The sequence below is a fragment of the Trachinotus anak genome, unplaced genomic scaffold, assembly GCF_046630095.1.
Source record: "Trachinotus anak isolate AG129_WGS33_773 ecotype Australia unplaced genomic scaffold, CSIRO_AGI_Tana_v1 ptg000026l, whole genome shotgun sequence".
Taxonomy (NCBI): Eukaryota; Metazoa; Chordata; class Actinopteri; order Carangiformes; family Carangidae; genus Trachinotus; species Trachinotus anak.
In genome coordinates, this window is record NW_027273877.1 from 14,858,313 (window position 1) to 14,871,943 (window position 13,631).

Consider the following 13,631-nt stretch of genomic DNA (forward strand, 5'->3'; position numbering starts at 1 on the left):
TCCCCCAACCCACCCACCCCCACATCCCTCCACCTCATCTAGTGCCGATGTTTTTGTACTGGCACAGCAGCAGGTTCTTGAACGTCTTCTTGAACGTGGCGTTGCACAGAGCGTAACAGGCTGGGTTGATGGTAGAGTTGACGTAACACAGCCAGTAGCCAATGGCCCACACAGTGTCGGGAACACAGGACTGGCAGAAGGTTGAGATCAACACCATGACGTTGTACGGTGTCCATGTGATGATGAAGGCCAGCAGGATGGCAAAGATGGTCTTGGTCACCTGTAGAGAAGAGAGGAACAGTGAACTGAGGAAGAGGTCTATTACCACAGAATCATGGTAATAGATTTGAACTATGACAAACAGTGTAACTGTTCCAGGTCATCAGAGGACAATGATGATGATGATGATCCTCTTCACTTATCACTGTGTTCTCTGATGATGAAGAACTCAGAATCAAAGTGAGTTCATCCATCAGAACAGCAGAAACAAACAGCCAGAAGAGGATGAGGGGACAGATGAGGAGAGGGGAAGGGTGAGGGGAGGGGACAGGTGAGGGGGCAATTGTGACAGTAGTGGTGATGAACAGTTCTCAGATCTGCCTCTGCTCTTCATTTGTGGTGTCTACTTTACAGTCCGTCTATCGTTCGTTCACACACCTTCTTCTCTCTGGCAGCCATCTGTCGTTTTCTCTTCACCTGGCTTCGAGCAATGCTTGCAAATTTTCTCGCCACGGTCCTTGGGCGGCTGATCGGGATTGAATGCCTCTCTGCACCCTCCACAGGCGGGACAATCTCTATGGCTGTGATGCATTCGTCCCCGGTCTGCTTTGTTACAATCTTTATCTTGGACCACCTCGAAGACGGGTTGATCTTTGGCATGGCAGGATTGTCTGTTGTCGTGGCAACTGGGCTGGGATTTGCTGCAGCCTGTAAGAAAACCAAGAATGTTTTGTTAGAGCCGGTGAGACCTGTTGAGGGTGGACAGGTGAGGAGAGGATGGATGAGAGAGGGGGAGCAGACAGCTGAGGAGAGGGAGGACAGGTGAGGAGAGCGGGGACAGGTGAGGAGAGGGGGGAAAGGTGAGCAGAGGGGGACAGGTGAAGAGAGTGGGACAGGTGAAGGGAGGGGGACAGGTGAGGCTGATGTGGTGTTACCCTATCCTCTCCTAGTCACAGACTGGTTTCCAGTACCTCCCAGCAGGTGTTTCTTTCCCTGCACCTTCTTGTTGTTCCAGGTAAATAAAGGTGTGATAAAACTGAACACAACTTTTCTGGGAGGGGTCAGGGTTTATAATGAAGGTAACTGTACTCTGTGCTGATTGGTTGATTGGTTTGTTTGTTTGTTGGTAGGTACAGCAGGTTGACCATTAACATTAGGAACTCTATGTTCTTCCAGATGAGGATGATGTTGATGTATCTTCATAACCTCAGGTGTGTGCACAGGTGGAGGTAAAGCACCATTCAGAGTTTGCCCTGTTCTGTTGAAACATGTTATTAAAGTTTTACTGGATTATCAATTGTATGTTATGAGTTATAAGTTTTGAGTTGTGATTTTTCAAACGTCATGTTTCAAACATGAGTCACATTTTTCATAATTTGAGTCACATGATGTTTCAAATGTTACGACAATAAATCAACTTTGTACAGAGATTTACATGTTTCAGAAGAAAATGATTGGTTATCCCAAAAAACAAAATCAATGACTGATAATCTTTGAAGAATATCAGCAGCTCTCGACTTCTTATCACAAATAAGTCGAAAGGTTTTCAACTTTGTGGTCCAAGTGGTCCAGTGTGTATCTGTGTAGTATTTATATCACTGTGAATTATTTCAAACCTTCTAAGACTGACTTGGATCTAAAGACAAAACAGAAGCTGTGAAGACCAACCTCAGATGTCCCTTTGTTGCTGCTGTTGTCCTTTGGTTCTATCGGGGGAATAAAGGCTGTGGACGAATCGTTGGAGCTCTCCTTCTCCTCCTAGACAGATAGACAGGCAGATAGATAGATGATGGTGGATGAGTGATGTCTGCTGGTGTGATGCTTTACAAGGTGGTTCAGTACCTGTGTGAGTCCTGGACTGGGCTGTGTCAGGGCCTGAGGCTGACCAGGTTTTGGTTCCTCCACTTTGCCGTTCTTCATGGCCTCCAGTGCAGTGGTGGTTGAGTCCAGACTAAGTTTGGGAGTGGAGCGGGGACTTGCCTGAGGACTGGTCTCATTGTTATTGTTCTGCTTTAACAGATGACTCTTCAACAAGCTGGGAGTTCTGGAAAACACATCAGAGTGAATATTCGTCATAACATGAAAATATTTTCTCTACAAACTATAATTTATGTGGCTACAAAAACATTCTTGTGTCTCAAATGTCCCATTAGGTTTTTGTAACAAGTATATGTTTGCTCTTACTTTATTCCCTTCTTCTCTTTCTTCTCGGGTTTGTGTTTGGAGACTCTGCTCCTGGAGGCCAAGGAGATGTGGATGTACAGGACAGTCATGATAATGACGGGCAGATAGAAAGCTGCTATAGCTGTTCCAAAGGTCACCGCAGGGTTAGACAAGAACTGTGGGAAGACAGACACACAGAAACCCTTTCATTATTTACAGAGAATGTTTACACATTCACCCACTGAGCACTTTATAAGTAAAACTGCTATGGCCACTCAGATAACCACTCTGTACAACTGAGCTGAGCAGAAAAGACCAAGACCAGAAACCTGAGGCTGCAGTGGACAAAAGCTCACCAACACTGGACAGGTGAAGACCTGGTTTGATGGATCTGGATTTCTGCTGAGACAGCAGATGGTCTGGGTCTGAGTCTGGGTCCATGGATCCAACCTGTCCAGGTGGTGGTGGTGGTGGTGGTGGTGGTGTGATGGTGTGGGGATGTTTTCTGGTCTCACTTGTAACCTTAACAATCAGTGCTGGTCTGAATTTCTCAGTGTGTCTGAGCATTGTTGCTGACCGATCTGAGTTGGGTTAAGTTAAACTTAACTTTATTGTCCCCATGGGGAAATTTGGCTTGGGCACAGTGCATGGTTGCTACATGTTCATCCTTCATGGCCACAGTTCACTATCTTCTAATGGCTACTTCCTGCAGGTTTTTTTTTTTAAACAATATTTTTAAACAATATTTTTATTGAAATTTCAAGTGCATATCAAACATTATGTCAAATGTACAAACATTTTCATTTATATCCCCTCGACCAGTCGCTCATTCACACAGACAATGAAAGGAAATGAATAAAATGGACAATGATAACAGACATCAAACAAATGGAAAATAAATACTAGAATAAATAATACTAAGATGGAGCAAAAAAATAAATGAATAAATAAATAAAATAAAATAAGTAAAATTAAAAATATAATAAAAGGCAGGATCATTTCATAACCTGTTGTTCAGTCAGTGTTATCCATTTCATTGGTCAAGAATGACATAAATGATTCCCAAATCCAAGCAAACTCCTCCTGTTTACCTTTAACAATGTATGTCTCCTTCTTCCATATTGCCATTGATGGTGGTTCTACATTTTTCCAATATAGTGCAATCACTCTCCTTGCATGGAGAAGTCCAAACTCAATCATTTTTGATTGCTTCTTTGTTCTGATGGAATTCTTGGGGTATATTCCAAGTATACAAACTGTTGACGTCAAAGGAATGTTACACTTAACCATCCGTGATAAACATTTAACTACATTTTCCCAAAATACCAAAATCTTAGAGCATTCCCATAGGCAGTGTATCAGAGTTCCCTTTTCAGTCAGACATTTAACGCAAACATCAGGGATGTTTGGGGAGATATGGTGAAGTTTTGCAGAGGTTATATAAACTCTCATTAACCACTTATACTGAATCAATTTTAAGCTTGTGTTAATTGAATTCTTTTGTGTTTTTAAACATGCTTTTCTCCAATCTTCTTCACTAATATCTTCTTGTGTGTCTGCTCTCCAAGCATTTAATTTATCTGATGCTGATTCTGTTGAGTACTCCCCTAAAAAGTTATAGAATCTAGACATATGTTTTTTACCATTCAAATTATTAATCACTGTTTCCTCAATAATCGATAGCGGGGGTGTGGCCATGAATGTCTTATGTTTTGATGCTATAAAACCTCTTAATTGCAAATATTTGAAAAAATGTTTTTGAGGAACTCCATACTTATGACAAAGTTAATCAAATCTGAGAAGGGTACCTTCAAAATAAAGGTCAGAAACCGTCCCAATTCCTTTCTCTGACCATAATTTGAATCCCCCATCCAATCTACCAGGTTTGAGTAGTCTGTTGCCCCAGATAGGAGTAAATTGTGACAAAGTTATTGTTTCATCAACAAAGTTATGTGCTGCATACCATACTGATATTGTATATTTAACAAAAGGGTTTCTTGTCTGTTTTTTCAGTGTCTTGATATCTGAGGAATATAAATACTGCTTTATGGGTAGATCTGACACTGATTTTTGTTCACTATTTACCCAAGTGGGTGGTGTGGATGAAGAAAAATAGTACATTGCAGAACTTAATTGGGTAACCCAATAGTACCATTTCAGGTTTGGGACCCGAAGTCCTCCCCTTTCATAGGGTAAAAATAATAACTTGAGTCGGAGTCCACCCTTTCTATTGTTCCAAATGAACTGGCTAAATATATTATCATTTTTTTTATGGAAGTTACTTGGTAATGGGAGTGGGAGTGTTTGGAAAAGATATATAAATTTGGGTATAATAGACATTTTAATAAGGTTTATAAGACCAATCATTGATATCGGCAATTTAGACCACCGGTCCAACTTTTCTGTCACTTCGTCTACCAGAGGGTTATAGTTTATAGGGACAATGTCGCCAAGTTTCGGGGCAATCTTAATACCCAGATATTTAAATCCATCTTGTGTGGCCGTAAATGGTGTATTTATTTTGGGATTGCGTCTTTCTTCCTCATTTAGAAATAACAGTACCAATTTAGATTTGTTTATTCTGTATCCAGAAAACTCGCCAAAGTTTTCAAGTAAAGCAATCAAATTTGGAATACTGCTCCTCAGGTTCGTTAAGAAAGAAATTATATCACCAGCATATAATGCTATATGATGCTCTATGTCCCAAATCCTGATGCCAGCTATATTCCTATGTGTCCTTACTGTGATCGCAAGAGGTTCTATTGCTAAAGTGAAAAGCAGAGGGGACAGAGGGCAGCCTTGCCTGGTTGAGCATTGTAAACTGAAAGGTTTAGAAATTGTATTATTAGTCAATATTTCTGCTGTTGGGTTTGTGTACAGTAATTGAATCCATTTGAGAAATGTTTCTCCTAAACCATATCTAGGCAGCAGATCAAAAAGGTATTTCTATTCTATTCTATCGAATGCTTGACTAGCATCGACTGATAACATTGCAGTGTCTTTGGCATTATTTTTCTCAAACAGTACATTCAAAACTCTCCTGATGTTATGGAAGCCTTGTCGTTGTAATACAAAACCATTCTGATCATTACTGACCAATTGAGGAAGATATTGTTCTAACCCTTTAGAGAGAGCTTTGCATAATATTTTTGTATCACATCCCATTAAACTAATGGGCCTGAAAGATGAACAACTGGTTGGTGATTTGTCGGGTTTTAATATCACAGTTATAATAGCTAATCTTAACGATGGTGGAAGAGTTCCTGTTTTATTTTATATCGTTAAACATATCCAATAAAGGTTGCGCAAGTTTCTGTTTAAACTTCTTATAAAATTCTATAGGTATCCTGTCCAGGTGCTTTCCCGCTGTTCATACTGCTCATGGCATCATAAAGATCCTCAACTGCCAATGCCCCATCCAGTGCTTCCTTTTCATCTTCAGATAAGCTCTGGAACTGTAGCTGATCGAGAAATGCTTGTTGTTGTGTAGCTCCTGCATATTCTGATTTGGATAATAGTTCATAGAAGTTTCTGAAGGTAGCATTAATTTCAGCTGGGTCTGTTGTTAAATCACCTGACATTGTCTTTATACTGTTAATTGTTCTTTCGGCTTGCATTTTCTTAATCCGCCAAGCCAGTAATTTGCTTGGCTTTTCACCCTGATCATAGTATGCTTGCTTGGTCCATAAGAGGTTTTTAGCAACTTTATCAGTTGTCAGTTTATTGTACTGAGCTCTCATAACTGTTAATTGTTGCTGTTTGTCCTCATCATTATTCTCATAAAGATCTAATTCTAGTGTTTTAATCTGTCTTTCCAATGTTTGTATTTCCTTTTTGTGCTGTTTAGTCTTTGAGCTTGTATATTTAATAATTTCTCCCCTTATATATGCTTTGAATGCTTCCCATCTTATACTGGCGGTTGTTTCATCCGTGTTTAGTAGGAAATAGTTATCTATGCAGGTTCCTATGAATTTAAGAAAGGATGGCTCTTGTAACTAATATACCTGGAACCTCCATCTCTGATGTTGAGCAAATATGCCTAAGCATATTTCCATTGAGGCAGCTGCATGATCACTAATCACTATGCTGTCATACCGGCAGTTTGTGACATTAGTAAGCAGTTCAACAGATATTAGGAAATAATCAATACGTGAATACATTTTATGAGTAGAAGAGTGACAGGAAAATTATTTTTTGTTTGGATTTTTTTCCCTCCATACATCGACTAGTCTTAGATCTTTTATGAATTCATTCAGCTTTCTCCTTGTCTGTACGTGCGAGGTATCAGTTCCCGTAAGTCGATCCACTACTGGGTCTAATGTGCAATTAAAGTCACCCCCAAAAATATAGAGACCTTCTAAGGTGGACACAGTCAACAGTAATTTTTCAAAAAAAGAAGGCATGTCCTCATTAGGACATAAATATTCATTAGGTTAACTTTACATGACATAATGTTTCCTTGTGCAAACACATATCTACCCGTTGGATCTTGAATAGTTTGAGTAATTTGGAATGGAACTGACTTGTGTACAAGGATAGCAACACCTCGAGCATAATTATTACAAGAAGAATAAATCACTTGGCCTGGCCATCTTTTTTCCAAACAAGGTATGTCTGAGGCCATCAAATGGGTTTCTTGTAAGAAAACGATTTTAGACCTGAGATGTTTCAACCTATTTATAACTTGCTTCAATTTAGTCAATTTTCTAAGCCCCCTAATGTTCCAACTGGTGATCTTAATTTCGGAATTATTCACAGACATAGTTTTTTGCCATTGGTAGTATCTTCTGATATCCTGATAAGGTTATAGTTGCTGATTCTGCCAAAACCATACACAAAGATATAACACACACTGGAAGGGAAAAGAAAAACCACAAGAACAACTAGAACAATGATAACCAAAACGAGAAAAAATCCACTCCCACCCTCTGGCATTTCCACTGAAATGCTCTCCCACACCCCCTTTAATAAACCAACTCTGGGGGATGCTGATCCACTATTGCTGAGGAGCAGCTAGTCCGCGTGCCCTTGACCCTGGACAGAACATCCATAAGTCCAAACAACCATAATGTCTCCTCTTAACATTAACCCCTTTCTCTGTTCTCAGTTAAAGCCAAAAAAAGATTGCATTAAACAATGCTGTATTAGAAATAACGTTGGCTTATATGTTGCACCACAGAAAATAATACAATAAAATAATTTAGAAAAATGACCCTGATTTTTATCATGTTCCCTTATATGAAATTCTGATCCCGTCTAAAGGTTTGAACCACTCCTTATCTTTTCAGCATAACATTTAGCAACACTATCACAAAGAAACAGTGTTTATTAGTCTCAGTACATCATTTATGATACCTGACTCAGCTGTTGTTATTCTTCTTGGTGTGTTCAATGTCCGTCGTAACTTCAGGAACTATGTATCATGTCCTGTACAGTCTTTATACAGATCGTGTTATGCCTTGGTGGAACCTCTCGGCTTCTTGTGGCGTTGAAAAGAGATGAATTCTTCCATTGTGAAACACTCTCAATTTACAAGGATTATGTTGAAATCCTTGGAAATTTCCCATGTTCACAAACTGCTTCACAACTGGGGCAAATTCTTGCCGAATACGGACCGTTTCTGCAGACAGATCCTGAGAGAAAGACAGCTTGCTGTCGCCGTGCATGATTTCTCGCTTCCTTGCTTCGCAATACACAAATTCCCTCTCCTGAAACTTCAAAAAGCGGAACTGCTCGGTTCTGGTTAGGTTTGGCCGGTGCCAGTGTGCGATGAACTTGCTCCAGAGTGAAAGTTTTATCAGGACAGCCGAGCCATCGCGGTAGCATGTCATTAACAAAGTCGAAGAGTGACTTACTTCCTTCAGCTTGTTCACGTAGACCAAAAAGCCGCAGGTTCTTTCTTCTGCCTCGATTTTCCAGATCTTCTGTTTTTGATTCAAGATAGGCAATTCGTTTAGTGGCTGAGGCTAGTGCCCCTTGAGTGTGCTGCAGCTTGTCTTCTGTTGTTGCTATACGTGTTTCTGCCTCTCCAATACATGTTGTATTTGCAACCACGTCTTGTTCCACGTTTGAAAGTTTGCTTTCAATCACCACAATTGAGTTTGCCACATCCAACAGACGGTTATCAATATTGTCCAGTTTTGCTCCAAAGTCCGAGCGAAGGGACTTCAACTCCGCTAGCACATCAGCTACATTTGCCATGCTGCTAACTTCATTAGCCACCGTCGTTGCCGGAGAAGTTGTCTCAGCGATGTTTGCCTTGCGTGCTCTGGTGAAAATGACATAGGGTTTCGATTCGGGTGGTTCTGACATATCCAGAGCTGCACTGTTTGCTCGAAATTGTCAGTGCGTTTGTGGGGTTTTTCTAAAGTTTGTGTTCGGCTGTGTGGAGCTTTCAGGCTACACCACCATCTTGATCCCTGTCCCTCGTAATCCTCTACTTCCTGCAGGTTAATGCTCCATGTCACAAACTGGTTTCACCAACATGACAATGAGTCCAGTTCAGTCTCAGACCTGGATCCAGTAGACCCCCCTTTTGGTGGTAGAACAGGAGACCTGCAGCATGACGTGATGCAGTGACGTCAACATGGAGCAGAGTCTCAGAGGAAAGTTTAACATCTACCTCTGTATTTTATTCTATTGTATATTTTGTATTATAATACACCGGACAGCTGTAACAAACTAATTTCCCTTCGGGGATGAATAAAGTCATCTATCTATCTATCTATCTATCTATCTATCTATCTGGATCCAGAGTCCAAGAGGAAAGTTTCAACATTTGAATCCAGAGTCTCAAAGGAATGTTTCAACATCTGGATCCAGAGTCTCAGAGGAAAGCTTAACATCTGGATCCAGGACAACAGACTATAAATAAAGACATTAATAAAATAAAGATGGACATAGCCTCTGTGACGTCACCACAGGTTTCTGAAGTTCAGAGTGAGCTGCTCCACTGTCGCCATCTTGGCAGTGCCTGACTCTGCCCCTAACTTGCCTGATTCAAAAATGGTAAAAGAGGTGGGGCATGGGTGGAACCAAGACTTTTGAGCAAGACAGTTTTGGGCAAGCATACGCTCACCCACCTGTCACTCAAAGAGGCCACACCCTTAATTCTCCATAACTTCCAGTCCTTATAATAAAATGTAAACAGGCGAGTTATATAAAATTCACCCCATACAGTTGTCATGAAGGAGGAAATTAGCTCTAGAGACCAAAACTGTTTTCGGACCAGGCTGTAAACATGTTTATTTCAGCTGTAAAGCAGGACATTTTAACATGAGAGTCTAAGGGAACTGACTCACTGTTGGTGCCAGACTCTAGTGGTCATTAGAGGAACTGCAGCTTTTAGCTCTTCACTGTTGATGACCTGGAGGTTGATGCTTGGCCATGAAGAAATGAGGCCCACAACACTTGTACAGATTTACCTAAGATAAATTCTGCAGTTTATTTTTTGTTATGTCTGATCATCTTTTTGTTGGTTTGTTAGTGGCCATGTTATTAAATGTCTCATATTTGACATTTCTCCATCAAATACATTCAGGGGACAAAGTATTAAAATTACATGCAAAGACCAACACTAGAGGCTAAATTTAAACATCACAATAACACAGGAGGTCATTCGTCTCGGCCTCAATGGGGGTTAATTAATTGGAATGGAATTGGAATCAGGATCAGTGTGTGTGAGAAAACAAAAGTGGTGTCTGTTGTGACATCACATGTGAGATGTGGGCAACAGTGAGGACACTGGAAAAGAGACTGAATGAAAATCAGCATCAGACCAAAACTGCTCACAGCATCCAGAAGAGTCTTCATAGTCTACTAGAACTTGTCTGGCTGCATGGCTGCTAGTAAGCTAATCAGCTAGCATTTTTACTACTTGCTAACAACATTTGGCTGGGCACACTGTCATTAAAGGTGTTAGTAACAGTATAGAAAAAAGGTCTATGGGCTGTACCTGAATATAACACTCTCCGGGTGGCACTGTTCGCTGTCCAACAATAAACTGCCAGAACAAGATGGCAGGAGCCCACAGAATGAAGGACAGGATCCACGCTGCTGCGATCATTAACCCCGCCATCTTGGTTGTCCTTCTCGTCGGATATGTCAGGGGTTTGGTCACACAGAAATAGCGATCAAAGCTGATGATCAATAAGTTCATCACCGAGGCGTTTGAGACAACATAATCTAAAGCTAGCCACAAGTCACAGACCACGGGCCCCAGTGGCCAGTAGCCAACAATGATGTAGACTGTGTATAAGTTCATGCTGAAAACACCAATGATCAAGTCAGCACATGCTAATGAAAATAAGAAGTAGTTGTTGACAGTTTGTAGGTGGCGGTTAACTTTGATGGAGAGCATGACTAAAATATTTCCTGTGACAGTCACAAAACTCAGAGATCCTGTAACCAAGGCGATAAAAAACATCTCCAAAGCCTTATATGGACTTCCTGTCTCTATGCTATCGTCCACAGGTGAACAGGATGTTGAGTCATTGGTGGACATGTTGCATGTGGTGTTGGAGAAGAGGTCAACTGATTGGTTGACTGATGAGCCTGGAAGAAGAAAGAGATGAGAAGATAAGTGGAAAACAATGACATTATCATTATTGTCAAATTGTCCTGTCATTACAGTCAAACCGAAACAGAAAATTTACTTTAAAAATGTTTCTTGACTCCTTGAAGGATCGGAGCCAAGTTACATTGGCCCATTACACTGGCTGGGTTAGTGACAACATGAGGAACGTGTCTAATCCTGTGAGTCGATGCGGTGATAATAACCTTAAGCTTTACTGGGAAACCTGGAGAAATGTTGATTGACTGTGGGAGAAGATCTGTGTGTTAAATGACCAATAAACCAGTTGTAGGAGCCTAAATGCAATGTACTGATGTTGGACTTATTACTTTAAGTTTATATGTAAGATAACTAATATACAGTGGTTGTTGAAGGAAATCAAGGCGTCGTTTACAGTATTTGCAGGTTGTTTACACTTCATATTTACAGTGATGTAGCATGATGTGTCAGAGGTTAGTTGTTATTCTGTCACTAAAATGGGGTGTAAATAATGTAACATATACAGTTTCATCAGTGACATTGGTGAAAAATTGGAAATAGGGGACTACAGTCATTGCCTTTCAGTGCTGTGCACCTGGATTGCTTTTGATGTTACCTCAAGGGTAGGGGTGCGGAGTGATTTTGAATTAGTTAGTTATATGGAGACTGGAGCCACACAGTTTTTTGATCTCTCTCTGTCTTTCTCTCGCAGTCTTTCACTGTAAATGAGTTTAGTCACCTTGGAAATGGACAAATTTTGTATTTTCATTTTGTGAGTATGTTGAAGCAAACAGCTCAAATTTACTGAGTGGTCCTGTGGATTTTTTTACGTGGATTTCTATTTTTATGAAGTGGATTAAGACACGAAGACTGATTGGTGACAAGCTAAGGCTTCATTCTTGTGGAAACCTACACCAGTGATAATGTGAACAAGTATGAACTTTAACCTTTCCGGATGTTAAAGGTTAAAACCTGTTAACAAAGGTTTGAAAATAAGCAACAGTGTAGAAACGTATCCATTGTGGCTACGCAGCCTCATACCCACTGTGTGCATCATACCCATCATACCCATCGTATGCATCATACCCATAACCATCATTATTATTGTTATTATTATTATTATTATTGTCATTATCATCATCATCCACAGTAATCCTCCTGGTTCAGACCCAAGACCAGGTAGTCTTCAGTGACCTCACACATTAATGATACACTGATTTTATGATTTATCCCTCTTCATACCTCTGTCCCTCCTCAGACCTACTGTCCCTCTTCAGACCTCTTTCCCTGTTCAGACCCTACCAGTCTTGCTGTTTCAGAGATGATCTGACCCAGTCTTCTGCCCATAATAATCAGATCCTGTCAAAGTGGTTGAGGTCTTTACACCTGCACATCTCAGACTAATAGGTTGATTATATTACATTATATTTTGAGTTATCTCAGCTCCTGACCTGCTCTGTTGATATAAGATGATCAAAGATGAGCTTCAGTGGTCCTGATGATCTGCATCACTGGTGTATATCCAGCTCACGTTTAGACGGTCAGTATTCTGCTCTGCTCCTGCTCTTCATATGACATTTCAAATGCCCCATGCTAACACCTGTGCTCCTCTATGTCTCCTGATTCCTCTGCTGTCATCTGGGGTTTAATCATTCAGTATGATACACTGATAACCAGTACAAAAATTCATTATGATTAAGTGTTACAGATAATTAATAGAGTACTTTAGTGAACACACATAAGGACTTTTGTGCTTTAAAAGTTGTGTAATCCTTATATGTCATAACAAAATTATTTATCCGCTTATCTGATCGAAATGTTCACCACCTGTGTTTGAAGACTATATCTGGTTGGGCTGATTATCTGGAAGGACTGAGCTCAATATCCCGGTGGACAATATGGATTATTGATTGGACACAATGAGTTAATATTATTATCATGATGTCATTATGACTTTTATCTAACTACACAAGTTTTCTAGAGCTTTTTCTGTCATTTGTCGAACTTTGTGTCTTTTGCGCTTGACTCTGTGTTGCTGTCGATTTTAGTTTTGTTGCTTGTTTATTCACAGTCCTGCTGTTTGCCTGATAATAAAACAGGATTTCCAGTCAGGTGGAGTTAGAGTCAGAGTTAGTTTTTGTTTTGTAGGTGCAACAACTTTCTTGGAACTTGGTGTCCACCAGTGGGTTCTTACATTGCTACCTTTACAGGCACAGACAACCTTGAGGCCACGGCTCCCAACCCCCACTTCTGCAATGGAGGCTTTGAACATGGCCCACTGGGACTCCGTGTCCCCAGCCTCCCCCAGGATGCATGAGAAATTCTTCCGGAGGTGCAAGCACCCGAGTATCCGGGTGGCCATATGGCCACAGATCTGATGATACGACCACAAAGTTGATCATTGATCTTTGGCCTGAGGTGCTCTGGACCAAAGCACGTTTATGAGCTACCTTATGTTTGTTATGGCCAGACTATAACTAGCACAGAAGTCAAATAGCAAAACACCACTCTGGTTCAGATCCGGGAGCCCATTCCTCCCAATCATGCCCCTCCAGGTTTCTCCATCGTTGCCCACATGGGCGTTTAAGTCCCCCAGCAGAACTATAGAGTCCCCAGGGGGAACCCTTTCCAGGACACCACCCTCACTCTCCAAGAAGGCCTGATACTCTGAGCTGCTGCTTGGTGCATAGGCACACAC

At 40.9% G+C, this 13,631-nt stretch overlaps 1 protein-coding gene across 1 annotated transcript; it reads right to left on the bottom strand.

The window, feature by feature from the left end:
• Window positions 1-34: 34 nt before the first annotated feature.
• Window positions 35-13,267, bottom strand: chrm4a (cholinergic receptor, muscarinic 4a). Its single transcript, XM_071464784.1, has 6 exons — window positions 10,337-13,267; window positions 2,404-2,558; window positions 2,062-2,263; window positions 1,888-1,977; window positions 658-927; window positions 35-280 (listed from the first exon to the last, which is right to left on the bottom strand). The coding sequence occupies exons 1-6, from the start codon at window positions 11,006-11,008 to the stop codon at window positions 35-37; spliced, it is 1,635 nt and encodes a 544-aa protein (XP_071320885.1). The 5' UTR covers window positions 11,009-13,267.
• Between the last annotated feature and the right edge of the window lie 364 nt (window positions 13,268-13,631).